We start from the raw sequence: 25542 nt of genomic DNA, 5'->3' as shown, positions 1-25542 counted from the left end.
TATCAAGACATTTTGCAGGAGAATGTAAGGCTATTTATCCGCCAATTGAAGCTCAACAGAAGTTGGGTGATGCAACAGGACAATGACCCAAAACACAGAAGTAAATCAACAACAGAATGGCTTTAACAGAAGAAAATACGCCTTCTGGAGTGGCCCAGTCAGAGTCCTGACCTCAACCTGATTTGGGATGCTGTGGCATGACCTCGAACAGTTCACACCAGACATCCCAAGAATATTGCTGAACTGAAACAGTTTTGTAAAGAGGAATGGTCCAAAATTCCTCCTGACCGTTGTAAAAGTCTGATATGCAACTACAGAAATGTTTGGTTAGGGTTATTGCTGCTAAAGGAGAGTCAACCAGTTAGTAAATCCAAGGGTTCACATACTTTTCCCACCCTGCACTGTGAATGTTTACACAGAGTGTTCAATAAAGACATGAAAACGTATAATTGTTTGTGTGTTATTAGTTTAAGCAGACTGTGTTTGTCTATTGTTGTGACTTAGATGAAGATCAGATCAAATTTTATGACCAATTTATGCAGAAATCCAGGTAATTCCAAAGGGTTCACATACTTTTTCTTGCCACTAACTCTTTATCCATATTGTAGCAGAGGGTGTAAAGCAGTAACACATCTACGTTTTTCCAGTAGCAGATTATGATCAATAATGTCAAAAGCTGTAACGATCTTCTTCATCTTCCTCCTCCTCGGACGAGGAGGAGCATGGATTGAACCAAAACGCAGCGTTGTCATAGGACATAATGAATTTATTGAACAAGACAAAAACTAACTATACTTGAATAACTAACAAAATAACAAACGACGTAGACAGACCTGGACATGCGAACTTACATACAACGAAGAACTCACGAACAGGAAAATGACTACACAAAAGAACGAACGTACAAACAAACCGAGACAGTCCCGTGTGGCGCGACAAACACAGACACAGGAGACAACCACCCACAACAATCAATGTAAAAACACCTACCTTAATATGGCTCTCAATCAGAGGAAATGAAAACCACCTGCCTCTAATTGAGAACCATATCAGGTCACCCTTTACCAACATAGAAACACATAACATAGACTACCCACCCAAACTCACGCCCTGACCGACTAACACATACAAAATAACAGAAAACCGGTCAGGAACGTGACAAAAGCTACACTGAAGTCCAACAAAACAGCCCCCACAATCTTTTTATCATCAACTTCTCTCAGCCAATCATCAGCCATTTGTGTAAGTGCTGTGCTTGTTGAATGTCCTTCCCTAAAACATGCTGAAATTCTGTTGTCAATTGGTTTACTGTGAAATAGCATTGTATCTGGTCAAACACAACGTTTTCCAGAATTTTACTAAGGGTTGGTAAAAGGCTGATACGTCGGCTATTTGAGCCAGTAAAGGGGGCTTTACTATTCTTTGGTAGCGGAATGACTTTAGCTTTCCTCCAGGCCTGAAGGCACACACTCTCTAGTAGGCTTAAATTGAAGATGTGGCAAATAGGAGTGGCAATATCGTCTGCTATTATCCTCAGTAATTTTCCATCTAGATTGTCAGACCCCGGTGGCTTGTCATTGTTGATAGACAACAACAAAAAATTCACCTCGTCCACACTCACTTAACAGAATTCAAAAGTACAATGCTTGTCTTTCATAATTTGGTCAGATATACTTGGATGTGTAGTGTCAGCGTTTGTTGCTGGCATGTCATGCCTAAGTTATCTTGCCAATGAAAAAGTAATTAAAGTGGTTGGCAAAATCAGTGGGTTTTGTGATGAATGAGCCACCTGATTCAATCAATGATGGAGCCGAGTTGGCTTTTTTCCCCAAAATGTTATTTAAGGTGCTCCAAAGCTTTTAACTATCATTCTTTATATAATTTATTTTTGTTTCATAGTTTAGTTTCTTTTTATTTAGTTTAGTCACATAATTTATTCATTTGCAGTACGTTTGACAATTTATTATTTGCCATACCTTTTGTCTCATCCCTCTCAACCATAACATTTTTCAATTCCTTTTTACAGTCATGTTCTTAATGGGCGCGTGCTTATTAGTAACTGGAATAAGCAATTTCATAAATGTGTCAAGTGCAGGATCTGGTTGCTCCTAATTACACACCACAGAGCAGCAAATATTATTTACATCATCAACATAAGAATCACTACAAAACTTATTGTATGACTCTCTGTTGATATCACATACATTATCAAGCATTTCTCACACATTATCCAGATACTGACTGTTAGCACTTGGTGGTGTATAGCAGCTTCCCACCAGAATGGGCTTTAGGTGAGGCAGATGAACTTGTAGCCATATTACTTCAACAGTAGTTAACATGAGATCCTCTCTAAGCTTTACAGGAATGTGGTTCTGAATATAGACTGCAACACTGCCTCCGTTGGCATTTCTGTAGATGTTATAACCATGTATTGCTACCACTGTATCATCAAAGGTATTATCTAAGTGAGTTTCAGAGATAGTCAGAATATGGATGTCATCTGTTACAAATGAGTTATTAACTTCATGAACCTTGTTTCTTAGGCTGCATATGTTAATATGGGTTATTTTTAGCACTTTTCTGGGTTGCTTGATTTGTTTTTAATTTTTTACTGAGAAGCTTATCAGAAGTAGACTTGCTCATGTTATTTATATTGGAGCTGATAGTGCACAGTGAGCTGCAAACGGGACTTCCTACTACAGCACACCGTCTCAGTGCTAACAGTGTAACTCTGATTCATAGGCACATGGTTAATGCCTTCAATAGCTGTAGGATAAACAAGTATTCAGGGCAATTAGGGGGACATAAATTAAGTTACTTACATTGTGTCTGCCAACGCCCCTGGGATAATGTACATTTTCTGCAGCATTATGACGAGTCATTGTCACAATGGTAGGAATTAACTGAGCTGGTCTTGGGTCATTGATAAGTCCATTTGGGTGGACTCCGTCATTCCTGTCTTCTGTTTCCAGAAGGTGTCAAATGTATCTATAAAAGTGATTCCAACAGAGCTACGGTAATCTTTTAGCCAGATGTGTGGCCTACTGCTTCGCGGCTGAGCCGTTGTTGCTCCTAGACATTTCCACTTCACAATAACAGCACTTACAGTTGACCGGGGTAGCTCTAGCAGGGCAGAATATTTGACGAACTGACTTGTTGGAAAGGTGGCATCCTATGACGGTGCCACGTTGAAAGTCACTGAGCTCTTCAGTAAGGCCATTCTACTGCCAATGTTTGTCTATGGAGATTGCATGGTTGTGTGCTCGGTTTTTATACACCTGTCAGCAACAGGTGTGGCTGAAATAGCCAAATGCACTAATTTGAAGAAGGGATGACCACATATTTTTGTATATATAGTGTAGCTACCAACACATAATTAATATTACAGGGTACATCTAGTTACCCCCTCTGCCTAATGGAATTTGCTCGAGATTCGAGATTTCTAGCTACCATTGCCTTATACTCCTTGCCAGAGTCCAGAGTAAATATAACAGGCAATGGTACATAGCTAGATATCTTCAGAGTTGAACCATGAACCTGATTCCTAATCTACTGTACCCGTTGCCACATCTGCCTACGAGTGCTGTAGCTTGAATTGAATGTGAATGTGTACCCTCTCATCCTAAACGACTGTGTCCTGTGGTTCCAGTGATGAAGACAGGGGAGAGCGGTTTGACAGTGTTCAGGCTCCTCACCAAGGACAACCTCTGGAAGTGGGTCCAGGCCAACGCCAGGCTGGTGTACAAGAAGGGCAAACCAGACTACATCATCGCCACACAGAGGCCTCTGATGTACGTGCACTCCCCTGGGCCCTGTCACTGTCTAGGAACAGTCGTTTTCCTAGTCAGTTCACCTGGCCAGAAAATACTCAGTCCTCATAGACGTAGGGCCACAGTTATGACACTGTTCTTCTGATGTGAATAGAACACCAGACAACACAGATGGAGGAAAGGATTATGTGGTCCTCTGTAGCTCAGTTAGTAGAACATGGTCCTCTGTAGTTCAGTTAGTAGAACATGGTCCTCTGTAGCTCAGTTCGTAGAACATGGTCCTCTGTAGCTCAGTTAGTAGAACATGGTCCTCTGTAGTTCAGTTAGTAGAACATGGTCCTCTGTAGCTCAGTTAGTAGAACATGGTCCCCTGTAGTTCAGTTAGTAGAACATGGTCCTCTGTAGCTCAGTTAGTAGAACATGGTCCTCTGTAGCTCAGTTAGTAGAACATGGTCCTCTGTAGCTCAGTTAGTAGAACATGGTCCTCTGTAGTTCAGTTAGTAGAACATGGTCCTCTGTAGTTCAGTTAGTAGAACATGGTCCTCTGTAGCTCAGTTAGTAGAACATGGTCCTCTGTAGCTCAGTTAGTAGAACATGGTCCTCTGTAGTTCAGTTAGTAGAACATGGTCCTCTGTAGTTCAGTTAGTAGAACATGGTCCTCTGTAGTTCAGTTAGTAGAACATGGTCCTCTGTAGTTCAGTTAGTAGAACATGGTCCTCTGTAGTTCAGTTAGTAGAACATGGTCCTCTGTAGCTCAGTTAGTAGAACATGGTCCTCTGTAGCTCAGTTAGTAGAACATGGTCCTCTGTAGCTCAGTTAGTAGAACATGGTCCTCTGTAGCTCAGTTAGTAGAACACGGTCCTCTGTAGTTCAGTTAGTAGAACACGGTCCTCTGTAGCTCAGTTAGTAGAACACGGTCCTCTGTAGTTCAGTTAGTAGAACATGGTTCTCTGTAGTTCAGTTAGTAGAACATGGTCCTCTGTAGCTCAGTTAGTAGAACACGGTCCTCTGTAGTTCAGTTAGTAGAACATGGTTCTCTGTAGTTCAGTTAGTAGAACATGGTCCTCTGTAGCTCAGTTAGTAGAACATGGTCCTCTGTAGCTCAGTTAGTAGAACATGGTCCTCTGTAGTTCAGTTAGTAGAACATGGTCCTCTGTAGTTCAGTTAGTAGAACATGGTCCTCTGTAGTTCCGTTAGTAGAACATGGTCCTCTGTAGTTCAGTTAGTAGAACATGGTCCTCTGTAGTTCAGTTAGTAGAACATGGTCCTCTGTAGCTCAGTTAGTAGAACATGGTCCTCTGTAGTTCAGTTAGTAGAACATGGTCCTCTGTAGTTCAGTTAGTAGAATATGGTCCTCTGTAGTTCAGTTAGTAGAACATGGTCCTCTGTAGTTCAGTTAGTAGAACATGGTCCTCTGTAGTTCAGTTAGTAGAACATGGTCCTCTGTAGCTCAGTTAGTAGAACATGGTCCTCTGTAGTTCAGTTAGTAGAACATGGTCCTCTGTAGCTCAGTTAGTAGAACATGGTCCTCTGTAGTTCAGTTAGTAGAACATGGTCCTCTGTAGCTCAGTTAGTAGAACATGGTCCTCTGTAGCTCAGTTAGTAGAACATGGTCCTCTGTAGCTCAGTTAGTAGAACATGGTCCTCTATAGTTCAGTTAGTAGAACATGGTCCTCTGTAGTTCAGTTAGTAGAACATGGTCCTCTATAGTTCAGTTAGTAGAACATGGTCCTCTGTAGTTCAGTTAGTAGAACATGGTCCTTGTAATGCCAGGGTAGTGGGTTCGAGACCGAGATCTCACAGGTGCTGTTTGTTTTCTATCCTTTTAGGGAGGAGGAAGGAGGCGAACACCTACGTAAACGTTCCATGCACCTCCCCTTTACCTTTGCCACGGGAGAGGCCCTGCTCTATCAGTCTAACCATCCAATTGGACGCTTCAACCACAGCACCCAGGGCTCCGAGAAGAACGGCGACAAGTCCAAGAAGGGACGGATTGACAGGGTGTCCAGGGATGGCCTGGACCCGGGCTCCCTCTTGGGGGCGCTGATGAGTCAGGACGAGTCTGTATATGTCTGCCAGCCGGCCTTGGAGCCCCAGCTGTCCTTCCACAGCAGTCTGTTCGGAGACCGGGTCGGCTTCTCTGACTCCGACCCCACCGCCCTGCTCCAGGGCTGGAATGAGTCGTCCAACGGAGTGGCGGGTCCGAGGCTTCCAGAGCCGGCTTGGAGCTTCGACCCTATGCTGGCGACTCTGGACTCCCTGTCCCCGGGGGTTCTGGGGGGTGGGGTGGACCGGGATGGGGATGGAGGCAATGGGGAGAACTGTTCCAACGGGGAACTGTTTGGGGCTTTGGAGGGCCTGGGGCTGAGCGCTGAGGACCTGGAGCTGCTGCTGCTGGACGAGAGGATGATCCGGGTGGAGATGGACCCTGAGCAGGTTCCCACCCTGGATGACCTGCTGACCAATGATGAAATCCTGTCCTACATCCACGACTCCCTGGAGGCAAAGACAGACGGGGCAGAGGACGGGGACCGGGTATCCTCCACTATCCCAGGAACAAATGCCCCAAAAACCACCCCAAAAACAACAAAGGCTCCTGTTGAAAGTAATCCCACTTCTGCCACCAATGTGTACTCTCAGTACGTTCCCCATAAGGCTCCCATAGTTCAGCTCTCCCAGAAGATGCAGAAGCACCTCAGCATGCGGCCAGGGAGGGTGGTCCAAGACTGGGCCCAGCATAGCAACCACTTACCCCATCCAGTGGTGAATGGACTGCAGGGGCAGGGTCAGCAAATACACAACGGACAATGGACATCCCAGCACATTCTAGCCAGTACAGGGGTCCCGGTTGACGACTGTCACAACCCCCAGACTTTGTTAAATGGAAAGGCGTCAGAGCCGGATGGCGACCATCACTGGCGGCAAGCCCACCAATGTCAACACTACCTCCAGCAGCAGCAGGCCAGGGTCCAGAGACAGCTCCCTCACAGCCATGCCAAACATCCAGGCGCTAATCTCAACGGAGTATGTGGCATTCCAAACACACACACAAAGCATCGCCCAGCTGGCAAACAGCAATGGCAGGACTATAGCTACTGCCCCCCTGGAGAAACCACCCTGAACAGCAACCCCCCTGGGGAAACCACCCTGAACAGCAACCCCTCTGGGGAAACCACCCTGAACAGCAAGCACCCTGGAGAAACCACCCTGAACAGCAACCCCTCTGGGGAAACCACCCTGAACAGCAACCACCCTGGAGAAACCACACTGAACAGCAACCCCCCTGGGGAAACCACCCTGAACAGCAACCCCCCTGGGGAAACCACCCTGAACAGCAACCCCCCTGGAGAAACCACCCTGAACAGCAACCCCTCTGGGGAAACCACACTGAACAGCAACCCCCCTGGGGAAACCACACTGAACAGCAACCCCCCTGGGGAAACCACCTTGAACAGCAACCACCCTGGGGAAACCACCCTGAACAGCAGCCCCCCTGGGGAAACCACCCTGAACAATAACCCTTCTGGGGAAACCACCCTGAACAGCAACCCCCCTGGGGAAACCACCCTGAACAGCAACCCCTGCCTTAACAATGGCCAGGTACCTCTCCTCACACACACCACCGTAGACGCTTGTATGAATTACACTATGGCTGATGTTCCCGGCATGGATTATACCATCAACGGATGTACATATGGGGGGAACGGGCAGCACTACGGGACCGGGGCTGCCGTTTCGTCCTACCAGAGGATGAACCACAAGCAGCAGCAGCTGCAGCAGGAGAAGCTGCCCCCTCTCTTGGCTCAGGTGCAGTGCCCTCCTCCCTCTGCTAGAGTAGAGCAGATCCTTGTGATTGGACACTCTTCACTGGAGGCCAATGGCATGGTGACCTCTGACATCCCTCACCACCCCAACCACAGTAAGGTGAGACCACAGGGATTATATATTCATACATTGAGTATACAAAACATTAAGAACACCTGCTCTTTCCATGACAGACTGAACAGGTGAATCCAGGTGAAAGCTATGAACCCTTATTGATGTCACTTGTTAAATCCACTTCAATCAGTGTAGATGAAGGGGAGGAGACAGGTTAAATAAGGAATGTTAAGCCTTGAGACAATTAAGACATGGATTGTGTGTGTGCCATTCAGAGGGTGAATGAGCAACACAAAATATTTAAGTGCCATTGAATGGGGGTATGGTAGTAGGTGCCAGGCACACTGATTTGTGTCAAGTTCTGCAATGCTGCTGGGTTTTTCACGCTCAACAGTTTCCCGTGTGTATCAAGAATGGTCCACCACCCAAAGGACGTCCAGCCAACTTAACACAACTGTGCAAAGCATTAAGGTCAAAATGGGCCAGCATCCCTGTGGAACGCTTTCGACACCTTGTAGAGTCCATGCCCTGAGGAATTGAGGCTGTTCTGAGGGCAAAAGAGGGGGCTGCAACTCAATATTAGGAAGGTGTTCCTAAAGTTATGTACACTCAGTCTTCTAATTCTATTCCTTTGGGTGAGGGCTCCTGACACTGGCATTAGGGTGGACGTTATGGATAGGATTAGAAATTGGTTAAGTTATGGTTAGGTTAGGGCGGAGGTTAAGGTAAGGGTTAAGGTTAGGCTACGATTAATGGTAGGGTTAAGGTTAGGGTTAAGGCTACGATTAATGGTAGGGTTAAGGTTAGGCTACGATTAATGGTAGGGTTAAGGTTAGGGTTAAGGTTAGGCTACGATTAATGGTAGGGTTAAGGTTAGGGCTGGTTTACGATTAATGGTAGGGTTAAGGTTAGGGCTGGTTTACGATTAATGGTAGGGTTAAGGTTAGGCTACGATTAATGGTAGGGTTAAGGTTAGGGTTAAGGTTAGGCTACGATTAATGGTAGGGTTAAGGTTAGGCTACGATTAATGGTAGGGTTAAGGTTAGGGCTGAGGTAAGGCTATGATTAATGGTAGGGTTAAGGTTAGGGCTGAGGTAAGGGTTAGGGTTTGGGTCTGCTAGTTGAATATGCACTGCCTAAGAACTAGATTATTTGCACACGGGTTCATCAATTTTTATACATGTAGGATCTTAATTTGAGCCAGTTTGCTACAGCAGGAATTGTACATTCTTATGTGGATTATAATTAATAGACATTTTTGAAGGGGTTGATACATTTTGTGTAAGGGACAATCAGAGGTCCTTTTAAACCTCAAATACACTAAACATTTTAAATGTCCTGTTATCTTGCAACAGGGTGATCAAATTAAGATTCTACATATGTACACCTCTTCCCAAAATCTTCATATTGATTGAGGAACAGTGGCGGATACAACAAAGCTGGGACAATGGTCCCTAACAGAGGGCCTCAGAGGCCTTGCAAGCTGGACAGTGTCTTCAGTGAACATAATGGAGTTTACGTAAATGGCCACTCATACAGTAAGACACAACACACAGTAGAAGCCCTCTAACTTCAACACTGACATCTGGTGCTAACTGTTCCTTGACAGATTCCTACTTTCACTCCTCCTCCTGTCAACAGTAGCATCATTATTCCTCCCCTCCTCATGATTATTCAACAATAAAGTTTGTATACTGTTATTTTTGCACCCCTTTTGTGGCACTTGTTCAGGGTCAGTACACTTTTAGAAAAAAAGTTGCTATCTAGAACCTTTAAAGGGTTCTTCGGCTGTCCCCCCATATGGATAACCCTTTGAAGAACCATTTTTGGTTCCAGGTAGAACCCTTTTTGGTTCCAGGTAGAACCCTTTTTGGTTCCAGGTAGAACCCTTTTTGGTTCCAGGTAGAACCTTTTTGGTTCCAGGTATAACCTTTTTGGGTTCCATGTTGAACCCTTTCCACAGAGGGTTCTACATGGAACTCAACAGGGTTCTACCTGGAACCAAAAAGAGTGGTCCTATGGGGACAGCTGAGGAACCCTTTTGGAACCATTTTTTTCTAAGACTGTAGCATTTAATTAATGGCCACTATTTAAAGGGAACTGACAAGCACTTAATTGCAGATTTAAGACAACGGGTTTCTGTAGACACAGTAAGGTTCCATAGTTCACACCAGGACAGGAGGTGCTACTCAGGGCCGCAATGTGTTTAGATAAATCATTACAATCACCATTCATTCACAAATAACTTCCATAATTAATACTGCAAATCACAAAATGGGGAAGCTTAAGTTAAAATCTTTTTTTAGATTGATGATGTTTGATATTGAGAATGTATCTTTCAACAGCTCTTTATTAAATTGCCAATATTGCTGACAATACAGTCATTGGTGTTTCACGTGTGTCAATCTGCTGCTGGTAGTCAAACATCAACGTCATACCATTCACAAGCTGAAAGACAGGTTCCCTTCATTGTCTCCATGTCTTCTTCTTCCTCTTTTCTCAGATGGAAAATGGCTGCATTCTAAACGGGACCTACTCAGGAGGCTGTGTTCTGCCCAATAGGAGTGGTGCCCTCTAACGGCCAGCTCCCCTGCCCTGACACTCTCCAGCCTCCCAGACCTCAGGCTTTTACCTCTGACTGGGGACCTCCAGGGGACACTAACTGACTGGAGGCTCCCAGCCACCCACCCTACCACTGGACCAGCTTGTTACTCTAGTTGACAACATGGAAACAAAAGCAACACTTAGGCCTAAATATTTTTGGTACTTTTGTTTGGTTGGGTTTGATGTTTCATAATAACATAATTATCATTTGAGTCCTTTGTTTACAGTATGACGTCGGAGCGATAAAGTTGAGTTTTATTCTGTTTTTGAAAGAACTCAGAAGAAAATAAGAGTCTTAGAAGCATTGTTTCTGTGTTTTTTTATGTAAAAAAATATATATTTTTAGTCCTGGTGGAAGTATAACATAGTCATTGGTAGTCATGGAGACACCACCTAACCCTGCATGTATACATGCTTATGGCACCATCATCTTTATGAGTTGTTGTGACACATTGTTGTGACACACAGGAATGGAACCTTCAAATGGAACCTTCAAAGTCCAGTGCTCATGAGTTTCCTCTATTGGGTAACATTAATGACTTGTTTCAGAATATTAGATTAAGTCATGTAAAGCTTTGAAGAAGGAAAAACCGGTTTGGAATATCCTGCACTTTATTTCAAGCACCCAGTGATGCAGATACGGTAGTCGGTCAGGGAAACTAGGATTATTTAGGTCCCCAAAAAATGATACAGAGATGGACCTTCTTTTACATTTTAATATTTGAGGTTGGGAAATCTGTAACAATTGTTGTCTTTTTTGTTCTATTTTTGTGGTATTATATTTCAGGTTGATGTCCTCACACTTCTGTACAATTGTCATATTTTTGTTCACTTGAATTATTATCTTGTTGTTGTCGTTGACATCTTGTACCTCTGTGAGAGTGTTTGTCCAATACTAAGGTCAACTGTGACTCATCTAGCTGAAGGCTGCTTTGAATTCAGTATTCATTCATTTGTGATTCAAGTCCTCTAACATACATTACAAGATACCATCTTGGTGAGATGGGAAGTACTGTATATTGTCAGATTCGAAACGTTGCCAGCAACTATTCCAGTCTTATGATGTTGATCTAATGACAGTTTACTGACAAATCTGAAAACCAAACAAGTTTTATAACGGTCTCTTCTGGAAGGATACCATGTTGAATGTAAATACTACATGATTAGGCAGTAATGCTAAATATAATTATTTCATCATGGAGATGCTGAAAAGAGATTTCCTTGTAGTTACAATAATTATCATCATTATTATTGTTATTATTACCATTATTGTCATTTATTGTGTTTTAAGTTGAAATGTGATACAAGTGGTTTCAGAATCAACTTGTTTCTTTCCCCATTATTTTTGTACTATGAAAATGTTGGATATATTTAATATGATTGATGTGGCCTATTAACAATATGATTAAAAAAAAAAAAAAAAAAGTGTAAACAATGGTTTTGAGAAATACATATACAGTGGGGCAAACAAGTATTTAGTCAGTCACCAATTGTGCAAGTTCTCCCACTTAAAAAGATGAGAGAGGCCTGTAATGTTCATCATAGGTACACTTCAACTATGACAGACAAAATGAGGGGAAAAAATCCAGAAAATCACATTGTAGGATTTTTTATGAATTTATTTGCAAATTATGGTGGAAAATAAGTATTTGGTCAATAACAAAAGTTTATCTCAATACTTTGTTATATACCCTTTGTTGGCAATGACAGAGGTCAAACGTTTTCTGTAAGTCTTCACAAGGTTTTCACACACTGTTGCTGGTATTTTGGCCCATTCCTCCATGCAGATCTCCTCTAGAGCAGTGATGTTTTAGGGCTGTTGCTGGGCAACACGGACTTTCAACTCCCTCCAAAGATTTTCTATAGGGTTGAGATCTGGAGACTGTCTAGGCCACTCCAGGACCTTGAAATGCTTCTTACGAAGACACTCCTTCGTTGCCCGGGCGGTGTGTTTGGGATCATTGTCATGCTGAAAGACCCAGCCACGTTTCATCTTCAATGCCCTTGCTGATGGAAGGAAGTTTTCACTCAAAATCGCACGATACATGGCCCCATTCATTCTGTCCTTTACACGGATCAGTCGTCATGGTCCCTTTGCAGAAAAACAGCCCCAAAGCATGATGTTTCCACCCCCATGCTTCACAGTAGGTATGGTGTTCTTTGGATGCAACTCAGCATTCTTTGTCCTCCAAACACAACGAGTTGAGTTTTTACCAAAAAGTTCTATTTTGGTTTCATGTGACCAATTGACATTCTCTCAATCTTCTTCTGGATCATCCATATGCTCTCTAGCAAACTTCAGGCGGGCCTGGACATGTACTGGCTTAAGCAGGGGGACACGTCTGGCACTGCAGGATTTGAGTCCCTGGCGGCGTAGTGTGTTACTATGGTAGGCTTTGTTACTTTGGTCCCAGCTCTCTGCAGGTCATTCACTAGGTCCCCCCGTGTGGTTCTGGGATTTTTGCTCACCGTTCTTGTGATCATTTTGACCCCACGGGGTGAGATCTTGCGTGGAGCCCCAGATCGAGGGAGATTATCAGTGGTCTTGTATGTCTTCCATTTCCTAATAATTGCTCCCACAGTTGATTTCTTCAAACCAAGCTGCTTACCTATTGCAGATTCAGTCTTCCCAGCCTGGTGCAGGTCTACAATTTTGTTTCTGGTGTCCTTTGACAGCTCTTTGGTCTTGGCCATAGTGGAGTTTGGAGTGTGACTGTTTGAGGTTGTGGACAGGTGTCTTTTATACTGATAACAAGTTCAAACAGGTGCCATTAATACAGGTAACGAGTGGAGGACAGAGGAGCCTCTTAAAGAAGAAGTTACAGGTCTGTGAGAGCCAGAAATCTTGCTTGTTTGTAGGTGACCAAATATTTATTTTCCACCATAATTTGCAAATAAATTCATAAAAAATCCTACAATGTGATTTTCTGGATTTTTTTTTCTCATTTTGTCTGTCTGTTTGAAGTGTACCTATGATGAAAATTACAGGCCTCTCTCATCTTTTTAAGTGGGAGAACTTTCACAATTGGTGGCTGACTAAATACTTTTTTGTAAAAAAAATTGTAAATAAGTCCTGCGTCATTTCACTTATCTGCTTATCAAACTCTTGTGTTGACTCCATTTGCATTGTACAGGGCATTCGGAAAGTATTCAGACCCCTTGACTTCTTCCACATTTTGTTAAATTACAGCCTTATTGTAAAATGGATTACATAATTTTTCCCCCTCATCAATCTACACATAATACCCCATAATGACAAAGTGAAAATGTTTGCAAAAAAAACAAACCTTATTTACATAAGTATTCAGACCCTTTGCTATGAGACTCGAAATTGAGCTCAGGTACATCCTGTTTCCATTGGTCATCCTTGAGATGTTTCTACAACTTGATTGGAGTCCACCTGATGTAAATTCAATTGTCTATATATAAGGTCCCACAGTTGACTGTGGCATGTCAGAGCAAAAACCAGGCCATGAGGTCTAAGGAATTGTCTGTAGAGCTCAGAGAAAGGATTGTGTCGAGGCACATTTATGCAGCATTGAAGGTCCCCAAGAACACATTCTTAAATGGATGATGAGTGTGCAAATCTATCATCAGGCAAAGAGTGGCTACTTTGAAGAATCTCAAATATAAAATATATTTTGATTTGTTCAATACTTTTTTTGGTTACTACATGATTCCATATGTGTTATTTCATAGTTTTGATGTCTTCACTATTATTCTACAAGGTAGAAAATAGTAAACATAAAGAAAAACCCTGGAATGATTAGGTGCGTCCAAACTTTTGACTGGTACTGTGTGTAAAGGTGATTACTGTAAAGGTTTTTACTGTGTCATTATGAGGTATTGTGTGTAGATTGATGAGGAAAAATAACATTTTAATCCATTTTAGAATAAGGCTGTACAGTATGTGGGAAAAGTGTGGGAAAAGTCATGGGGTCTGAAAACTTTCCGAATACACTGTACATGTACTCTCTGTCACAAAAAAACGTTGGACTCTTCTGATATTCCAAATTGGTGCCATACTACTGAAACTCAACTCATTTAACATACTGAGAACTTTATTTTGAATCTTTAATGTACTTACTTAGAATTTATTTTAACATGCTAACAGGAACAGATGTAGTTGTTATGAGATACATTTTGACCCATGGCCTTTGACTACTTGTTTCAAATGTATTATTTTGGTCCTTTGAAATAAAGGATTTTTTAAATCACATTGATACTTTAATATTATTTGACAAATGTGTTCAAGCGAGTTTTGTCTTTAATAAAGGTTTTTGGCATACAGATATAGGATCTTCATTTGACCAGTTACTCACAGCAGAAAAATATTCCTGCAGCAACAGGAAATGTTAATTATTGTGGATTATAATTAATGCAGATTTTTGTAGGGGTTGATACATTTTTTGTTAGGCCAAATCAAGTCTGACATTTTAAAGTTTGAATACAAGTTTGCATGGTAGGTGTCTTTGGGTCCATGAAAAGCGCTATATAAATCCCATGTATTATTATAATATTCAGTGAGTCATCTGAAAGATAACTACTGTGTCCAATGGAGACAAATATGAAAAGCATGAATCACATGAAAGAGGCAGACTAAAATAGCTCTTTATGATGGTTTGAACTTTGGCCCTTGCTCTACTGCAGCAGTACTTTAGAAGTATTCAGACAGGCTTTTAAAGGCATGGCCTGTTCACTGTCCTCTTCCCTCCATACTCATACTGCTATTTGGGATTTCAGAGTTGGCCAGGGCTGCTTTTTCCCCCGTCATATCCCCGCCTAAAACCAGACATGGTAAGGCTGAGTAAACCCCTTCTTATTTGAGAAGGACGGCTCTAGTCCTCTTTAATTATTTTGGTAAAATAAGAGTTTTTACTAGATGTCACCGACAGAGGGAAAACTGACTGCAGTATTTGAGCATGCTGCTTTCTGTTGTGTGTTTGTTGCATCTTTCTGTGCCCAGTAGCCTCTACAGCCCTTGGCTTGGTCGGGGCTTTTCAAAAGACAAAAGATACATTTGGTTTCGCTGACGAGGCTTCTTTTGTCGTTGTCGTTTCAGCTTTAATAGTGACCCAGACTGAGGAGCCTCGTGTCGGCCCACAGTACTCACCATGATGCGTTGTGATCAGCGGGCCGCCAGAGGGGAACAAAGGCCATGTGGGTGGAGTGGGAAGGACTTTTAGTTTAGAGTTTATTAGTCACATGCACAGAGTCACAGATGTAATTGCAGGGTACAGTGAAATTCTTACGCTCCGAGCTCCACCTGTGCAGGTCAAGAGAAGTGAATGGGACAATAATACAATAATATATACATATTTACAACTGTAACAATGATAAATGTTCATTGGGGGGTGGGAGCAGGGTAAATGTCCGCTGAGGGGGACGGGAGTAAAATGTCCATATGGGGAGCAGCGTCAGGTAGTTTGGGGAGCCGGAGGGAGACGGGGAACAGATTGCTGACTAGTGGTGGCTATTCAGCAGCCTGATGGTCTGGGGGAAGAAGCTATTGGTCTGACAGTTTTTGCCATGATGCTCCTATACTGCCCCCGTCTGAGTGATGGAGGCGGGGAGAACAGGCCATGGATCGGGTTGCTGGGGTTCCTGATGATCTTATTGCCTTCCTGCGACAAGAAGGGGGAGGAAGAGCAGTCACAATATTGTGATGGTCCATACACCATGGTTACGCTTCTGGCTATCTCCATAATACTCCTACCCCCAGGTTAGTAACTAAACAACATTCCATAATACTCCTACCCCCAGGTTAGTGACTAAACAACATTCCATAATACTCCTACCCCCAGGTTAGTGGCTAAGCAACATTCCATAATACTCCTACCCCCAGGTTAGTAGCTAAACAGCATTCCATAATACTCCTACCCCCAGGTTAGTGACTAAGCAACATTCCATAATACTCCTTCCCCCAGGTTAGTGACAAAGCAACATTCCATAATACTCTTTTCCCCCAGGTTAATGGCTAAACAACATTCCATAATACTCCTACCCCCAGGTTAGTGGCTAAACAACATTCCATAATACTCCTTCCCCCAGGTTAGTGACTAAACAACATTCCATAATACTCCTACCCCCAGGTTAGTGACTAAACAACATTCCATAATACTCCTACCCCCAGGTTAGTGACTAAGCAACATTCCATAATACACCTACCCCCAGGTTAGTGACTAAGCAACATTTCATAATACTCCTTCCCCCAGGTTAGTGACTAAACAACATTCCATAATACTCCTACCCCCAGGTTAGTGACTAAGCAACATTCCATAATACTCCTTCCCCCAGGTTAGTGACTAAACAACATTCCATAATACTCTTTTCCCCCAGGTTAATGGCTAAACAACATTCCATAATACTCCTACCCCCAGGTTAGTGGATAAACAACATTCCATAATACTCCTACCCCCAGGTTAGTGACTAAACAACATTCCATAATACTCCTACCCCCAGGTTAGTGACAAAGGAACATTCCATAATACTCTTTTCCCCCAGGTTAATGGCTAAACAACATTCCATAATACTCCTACCCCCAGGTTAGTGGATAAACAACATTCCATAATACTCCTTCCCCCAGGTTAGTGGCTAAACAACATTCCATAATACTCCTACTCCCAGGTTAGTGACTAAACAACATTCCATAATACTCCTACCCCCAGGTTAGTGACTAAGCAACATTCCATAATACTCCTTCCCCCAGGTTAGTGACAAAGCAACATTCCATAATACTCTTTTCCCCCAGGTTAATGGCTAAACAACATTCCATAATACTCCTACCCCCAGGTTAGTGGCTAAGCAACATTCCATAATACTCCTTCCCCCAGGTTAGTGACAAAGCAACATTCCATAATACACTTTTCCCCCAGGTTAATGGCTAAACAACATTCCATAATACTCCTACCCCCAGGTTAGTGGCTAAGCAACATTCCATAATACTCCTACCCCCAGGTTAGTGACTAAGCAACATTCCATAATACTCCTACCCCCAGGTTAGTGACTAAACAACATTCCATAATACTCCTACCCCCAGGTTAGTGACTAAACAACATTCCATAATACTCCTACCCCCAGGTTAGTGACTAAACAACATTCCATAATACTCCTACCCCCAGGTTAGTGACTAAACAACATTCCATAATACTCCTACCCCCAGGTTAGTGACTAAACAACATTCCATAATACTCCTACCCCCAGGTTAGTGACTAAACAACATTCCATAAAACTCCTACCCCCAGGTTAGTGACTAAGCAACATTCCATAATACTCCTACCCCCAGGTTAGTGGCTAAACAACATTCCATAATACTCCTTCCCCCAGGTTAGTGGCTAAACAACATTCCATAATACACCTACCCCGAGGTTAGTGGCTAAGCAACATTCCATAATACTCCTTCCCCCAGGTTAGTGGCTAAACAACATTCCATAATACACCTACCCCGAGGTTAGTGACTAAACAACATTCCATAATACTCCTACCCCCAGGTTAGTGGCTAAACAACATTCCATAATACTCCTACCCCCCCCCAGGTTAGTGACTAAACAACATTCCATAATACTCCTACCCCCAGGTTAGTGACTAAACAACATTCCATAAAACTCCTACCCCCAGGTTAGTGACTAAGCAACATTCCATAATACTCCTTCCCCCAGGTTAGTGGCTAAACAACATTCCATAATACACCTACCCCGAGGTTAGTGACTAAACAACATTCCATAATACTCCTACCCCCAGGTTAGTGACTAAACAACATTCCATAATACTCCTACCCCCAGGTTAGTGGCTAAACAACATTCCATAATACACCTACCCCGAGGTTAGTGGCTAAGCAACATTCCATAACACTCCTACCCCCAGGTTAGTGACTAAACAGCATTCCATAATACACCTACCCCCAGGTTAGTGACTAAACAACATTCCATAATACTCCTACCCCCAGGTTAGTGGCTAAGCAACATTCCATAATACTCCTACCCCCAGGTTAGTAGCTAAACAGCATTCCATAATACTCCTTCCCCCAGGTTAGTGGCTAAACAACATTCCATAATACACCTACCCCCAGGTTAGTGACTAAGCAACATTCCATAATACTCCTTCCCCCAGGTTAGTGACTAAGCAACATTCCATAATACTCCTTCCCCCAGGTTAGTGACTAAGCAACATTCCATAATACTCCTACCCCCAGGTTAGTGACTAAACAACATTCCATAATACTCCTTCCCCCAGGTTAGTGGCTAAACAACATTCCATATTACACCTACCCCCAGATTAGTGACTAAGCAACATTCCATAATACTCCTACCCCCAGGTTAGTGACTAAACAACATTCCATAATACACCTACCCCCAGGTTAGTGACTAAATAACATTCCATAATACACCTACCCCCAGGTTAGTGGCTAAACAACATTCCATATTACTCCTTCCCCCAGGTTAGTGACTAAGCAACATTCCATAATACTCCTTCCCCCAGGTTAGTGACTAAGCAACATTCCATAATACTCCTACCCCCAGGTTAGTGGCTAAACAACATTCCATAATACACCTACCCCCAGGTTAGTGGCTAAACAACATTCCATATTACTCCTTCCCCCAGGTTAGTGACTAAGCAACATTCCATAATACTCCTTCCCCCAGGTTAGTGACTAAGCAACATTCCATAATACTCTTTTCCCCCAGGTTAATGGCTAAACAACATTCCATAATACTCTTACCCCCAGGTCAGTGGCTAAGCAACATTCCATAATACTCCTACCCCCAGGTTAGTGGCTAAACAACATTCCATAATACTCCTACCCCCAGGTTAGTGGCTAAACAACATTCCATAATACTCCTACCCCCAGGTTAGTGACTAAACAACATTCCATAATACACCTACCCCCAGGTTAGTGACTAAGCAACATTCCATAATACACCTACCCCCAGGTTAGTGGCTAAACAACATTCCATATTACTCCTTCCCCCAGGTTAGTGACTAAGCAACATTCCATAATACTCCTTCCCCCAGGTTAGTGACTAAGCAACATTCCATAATACTCCTACCCCCAGGTTAGTGGCTAAACAACATTCCATAATACACCTACCCCCAGGTTAGTGGCTAAACAACATTCCATATTACTCCTTCCCCCAGGTTAGTGACTAAGCAACATTCCATAATACTCCTTCCCCCAGGTTAGTGACTAAGCAACATTCCATAATACACCTACCCCCAGGTTAGTGGCTAAACAACATTCCATATTACTCCTTCCCCCAGGTTAGTGACTAAGCAACATTCCATAATACTCCTTCCCCCAGGTTAGTGACTAAGCAACATTCCATAATACTCTTTTCCCCCAGGTTAATGGCTAAACAACATTCCATAATACTCTTACCCCCAGGTCAGTGGCTAAGCAACATTCCATAATACTCCTACCCCCAGGTTAGTGGCTAAACAACATTCCATAATACTCCTACCCCCAGGTTAGTGGCTAAACAACATTCAATAATACTCCTACCCCCAGGTTAGTGACTAAACAACATTCCATAATACACCTACCCCCAGGTTAGTGACTAAGCAACATTCCATAATACTCCTACTCCCAGGTTAGTGACTAAGCAACATTCCATAATACTCCTACCCCCAGGTTAGTGGCTAAACAACATTCCATAATACTCCTTCCCCCAGGTTAGTGGCTAAACAACATTCCATAATACATCTACCCCCAGGTTAGTGGCTAAGCAACACTCCATAATACTCCTACCCCCAGGTTAGTGGCTAAGCAACATTCCATAATACTCCTACCCCCAGGTTAGTGGCTAAACAACATTCCATAATACTCCTTCCCCCAGGTTAGTGGCTAAACAACATTCCATAATACATCTACCCCCAGGTTAGTGGCTAAGCAACACTCCATAATACTCCTACCCCCAGGTTAGTGACTAAGCAACATTCCATAATACTCCTTCCCCCAGGTTAGTGACTAAACAACATTCCATAATACACCTACCCCCAGGTTAGTGACTAAACAACATTCCATAATACTCCTACCCCCAGGTTAGTGGCTAAGCAACATTCCATAATACCTCTACCCCCAGGTTAGTAGCTAAACAGCATTCCATAATACTCCTACCCCCAGGTTAGTGGCTAAACAACATTCCATAATACACCTACCCCCAGGTTAGTGGCTAAACAACATTCCATATTACTCCTTCCCCCAGGTTAGTGACTAAGCAACATTCCATAATACTCCTTCCCCCAGGTTAGTGACTAAGCAACATTCCATAATACTCTTTTCCCCCAGGTTAATGGCTAAACAACATTCCATAATACTCTTACCCCCAGGTCAGTGGCTAAGCAACATTCCATAATACTCCTACCCCCAGGTTAGTGGCTAAACAACATTCCATAATACTCCTACCCCCAGGTTAGTGGCTAAACAACATTCCATAATACTCCTACCCCCAGGTTAGTGACTAAACAACATTCCATAATACACCTACCCCCAGGTTAGTGACTAAGCAACATTCCATAATACACCTACCCCCAGGTTAGTGGCTAAACAACATTCCATATTACTCCTTCCCCCAGGTTAGTGACTAAGCAACATTCCATAATACTCCTTCCCCCAGGTTAGTGACTAAGCAACATTCCATAATACTCCTACCCCCAGGTTAGTGGCTAAACAACATTCCATAATACACCTACCCCCAGGTTAGTGGCTAAACAACATTCCATATTACTCCTTCCCCCAGGTTAGTGACTAAGCAACATTCCATAATACTCCTTCCCCCAGGTTAGTGACTAAGCAACATTCCATAATACACCTACCCCCAGGTTAGTGGCTAAACAACTTTCCATATTACTCCTTCCCCCAGGTTAGTGACTAAGCAACATTCCATAATACTCCTTCCCCCAGGTTAGTGACTAAGCAACATTCCATAATACTCTTTTCCCCCAGGTTAATGGCTAAACAACATTCCATAATACTCTTACCCCCAGGTCAGTGGCTAAGCAACATTCCATAATACTCCTACCCCCAGGTTAGTGGCTAAACAACATTCCATAATACTCCTACCCCCAGGTTAGTGGCTAAACAACATTCAATAATACTCCTACCCCCAGGTTAGTGACTAAACAACATTCCATAATACACCTACCCCCAGGTTAGTGACTAAGCAACATTCCATAATACTCCTACTCCCAGGTTAGTGACTAAGCAACATTCCATAATACTCCTACCCCCAGGTTAGTGGCTAAACAACATTCCATAATACTCCTTCCCCCAGGTTAGTGGCTAAACAACATTCCATAATACATCTACCCCCAGGTTAGTGGCTAAGCAACACTCCATAATACTCCTACCCCCAGGTTAGTGGCTAAACAACATTCCATATTACTCCTTCCCCCAGGTTAGTGACTAAGCAACATTCCATAATACTCCTTCCCCCAGGTTAGTGACTAAGCAACATTCCATAATACTATTTTCCCCCAGGTTAATGGCTAAACAACATTCCATAATACTCTTACCCCCAGGTCAGTGGCTAAGCAACATTCCATAATACTCCTACCCCCAGGTTAGTGGCTAAACAACATTCCATAATACTCCTACCCCCAGGTTAGTGGCTAAACAACATTCAATAATACTCCTACCCCCAGGTTAGTGACTAAACAACATTCCATAATACACCTACCCCCAGGTTAGTGACTAAGCAACATTCCATAATACTCCTACTCCCAGGTTAGTGACTAAGCAACATTCCATAATACTCCTACCCCCAGGTTAGTGGCTAAACAACATTCCATAATACTCCTTCCCCCAGGTTAGTGGCTAAACAACATTCCATAATACATCTACCCCCAGGTTAGTGGCTAAGCAACACTCCATAATACTCCTACCCCCAGGTTAGTGGCTAAGCAACATTCCATAATACTCCTACCCCCAGGTTAGTGGCTAAACAACATTCCATAATACTCCTTCCCCCAGGTTAGTGGCTAAACAACATTCCATAATACATCTACCCCCAGGTTAGTGGCTAAGCAACACTCCATAATACTCCTACCCCCAGGTTAGTGACTAAGCAACATTCCATAATACTCCTTCCCCCAGGTTAGTGACTAAACAACATTCCATAATACACCTACCCCCAGGTTAGTGACTAAACAACATTCCATAATACTCCTACCCCCAGGTTAGTGGCTAAGCAACATTCCATAATACCTCTACCCCCAGGTTAGTAGCTAAACAGCATTCCATAATACTCCTTCCCCCAGGTTAGTGGCTAAACAACATTCCATAATACTCCAACCCCCAGGTTAGTGACTAAGCAACATTCCATAATACTCCTACCCCCAGGTTAGTGACTAAACAGCATTCCATAATACTCCTTCCCCCAGGTTAGTGGCTAAACAACATTCCATAATACACCTACCCCCAGGTTAGTGACTAAGCAACATTCCATAATACTCCTTCCCCCAGGTTAGTGACTAAGCAACATTCCATAATACTCCTTCCCCCAGGTTAGTGACTAAGCAACATTCCATAATACTCCTACCCCCAGGTTAGTGACTAAACAACATTCCATAATACTCCTTCCCCCAGGTTAGTGGCTAAACAACATTCCATATTACACCTACCCCAGGTTAGTGACTAAACAACATTCCATAATACTCCTACCCCCAGGTTAGTGACTAAGCAACATTCCATAATACTCCTTCCCCCAGGTTAGTGACTAAGCAACATTCCATAATACTCCTACCCCCAGGTTAGTGACTAAACAACATTCCATAATACTCCTTCCTCCAGGTTAGTGGCTAAACAACATTCCATATTACACCTACCCCAGGTTAGTGACTAAACAACATTCCATAATACTCCTACCCCCAGGTTAGTGACTAAACAACATTCCATAATACACCTACCCCCAGGTTAGTGACTAAGAAACATTCCATAATACTCCTTCCCCCAGGTTAGTGACTAAGCAACATTCCATATTACTCTTTTCCCCCAGGTTAATGGCTAAACAACATTCCATAATACTCCTACCCCCAGGTTAGTGGCTAAGCAACATTCCATAATACTCCTTCCCCGAGATTAGTGGCTAAGCAACATTCCATAATACTCCTTCCCCCAGGTTAGTGACTAAACAACATTCCATAATACTCCTACCCCCAGGTTAGTGACTAAACAACATTCCATAATACTCCTTCCTCCAGGTTAGTGGCTAAACAACATTCCATATTACACCTACCCCAGGTTAGTGACTAAACAACATTCCATAATACTCCTACCCCCAGGTTAGTGACTAAACAACATTCCATAATACACCTACCCCCAGGTTAGTGACTAAGAAACATTCCATAATACTCCTTCCCCCAGGTTAGTGACTAAGCAACATTCCATATTACTCTTTTCCCCCAGGTTAATGGCTAAACAACATTCCATAATACACCTACCCCGAGGTTAGTGACTAAACAACATTCCATAATACTCCTACCCCCAGGTTAGTGGCTAAACAACATTCCATAATACTCCTACCCCCCCCCCAGGTTAGTGACTAAACAACATTCCATAATACTCCTACCCCCAGGTTAGTGACTAAACAACATTCCATAAAACTCCTACCCCCAGGTTAGTGACTAAGCAACATTCCATAATACTCCTTCCCCCAGGTTAGTGGCTAAACAACATTCCATAATACACCTACCCCGAGGTTAGTGACTAAACAACATTCCATAATACTCCTACCCCCAGGTTAGTGACTAAACAACATTGCATAATACTCCTACCCCCAGGTTAGTGGCTAAACAACATTCCATAATACACCTACCCCGAGGTTAGTGGCTAAGCAACATTCCATAACACTCCTACCCCCAGGTTAGTGACTAAACAGCATTCCATAATACACCTACCCCCAGGTTAGTGACTAAACAACATTCCATAATACTCCTACCCCCAGGTTAGTGGCTAAGCAACATTCCATAATACTCCTACCCCCAGGTTAGTAGCTAAACAGCATTCCATAATACTCCTTCCCCCAGGTTAGTGGCTAAACAACATTCCATAATACACCTACCCCCAGGTTAGTGACTAAGCAACATTCCATAATACTCCTTCCCCCAGGTTAGTGACTAAGCAACATTCCATAATACTCCTTCCCCCAGGTTAGTGACTAAGCAACATTCCATAATACTCCTACCCCCAGGTTAGTGACTAAACAACATTCCATAATACTCCTTCCCCCAGGTTAGTGGCTAAACAACATTCCATATTACACCTACCCCCAGATTAGTGACTAAGCAACATTCCATAATACTCCTACCCCCAGGTTAGTGACTAAACAACATTCCATAATACACCTACCCCCAGGTTAGTGACTAAATAACATTCCATAATACACCTAGCCCCAGGTTAGTGGCTAAACAACATTCCATATTACTCCTTCCCCCAGGTTAGTGACTAAGCAACATTCCATAATACTCCTTCCCCCAGGTTAGTGACTAAGCAACATTCCATAATACTCCTACCCCCAGGTTAGTGGCTAAACAACATTCCATAATACACCTACCCCCAGGTTAGTGGCTAAACAACATTCCATATTACTCCTTCCCCCAGGTTAGTGACTAAGCAACATTCCATAATACTCCTTCCCCCAGGTTAGTGACTAAGCAACATTCCATAATACTCTTTTCCCCCAGGTTAATGGCTAAACAACATTCCATAATACTCTTACCCCCAGGTCAGTGGCTAAGCAACATTCCATAATACTCCTACCCCCAGGTTAGTGGCTAAACAACATTCCATAATACTCCTACCCCCAGGTTAGTGGCTAAACAACATTCCATAATACTCCTACCCCCAGGTTAGTGACTAAACAACATTCCATAATACACCTACCCCCAGGTTAGTGACTAAGCAACATTCCATAATACACCTACCCCCAGGTTAGTGGCTAAACAACATTCCATATTACTCCTTCCCCCAGGTTAGTGACTAAGCAACATTCCATAATACTCCTTCCCCCAGGTTAGTGACTAAGCAACATTCCATAATACTCCTACCCCCAGGTTAGTGGCTAAACAACATTCCATAATACACCTACCCCCAGGTTAGTGGCTAAACAACATTCCATATTACTCCTTCCCCCAGGTTAGTGACTAAGCAACATTCCATAATACTCCTTCCCCCAGGTTAGTGACTAAGCAACATTCCATAATACACCTACCCCCAGGTTAGTGGCTAAACAACATTCCATATTACTCCTTCCCCCAGGTTAGTGACTAAGCAACATTCCATAATACTCCTTCC

General features: G+C 43.0%; 1 protein-coding gene across 1 annotated transcript in view; it reads left to right on the top strand.

Moving 5' to 3' along the window:
* Nucleotides 1-14543, top strand: part of LOC139539006 (aryl hydrocarbon receptor-like) — a 113558-nt gene extending 99015 nt beyond the window's left edge. The window contains exons 9-11 of the mRNA XM_071341654.1: nucleotides 3650-3791; nucleotides 5600-7694; nucleotides 10153-14543. Coding sequence (XP_071197755.1) covers nucleotides 3650-3791; nucleotides 5600-7694; nucleotides 10153-10227 — 2312 coding nt within the window. The 3' untranslated portion in view covers nucleotides 10228-14543. The remainder of the gene's footprint in view (nucleotides 1-3649; nucleotides 3792-5599; nucleotides 7695-10152) is intronic.
* Nucleotides 14544-25542: the final 10999 nt, after the last annotated feature.

Source organism: Salvelinus alpinus, chromosome 14 (genome assembly GCF_045679555.1).
Source record: "Salvelinus alpinus chromosome 14, SLU_Salpinus.1, whole genome shotgun sequence".
NCBI lineage: Eukaryota > Metazoa > Chordata > Actinopteri > Salmoniformes > Salmonidae > Salvelinus > Salvelinus alpinus.
Note: the sequence above shows the minus strand (reverse complement) of the source record. Positions and strands in the feature narration are given on the sequence as shown.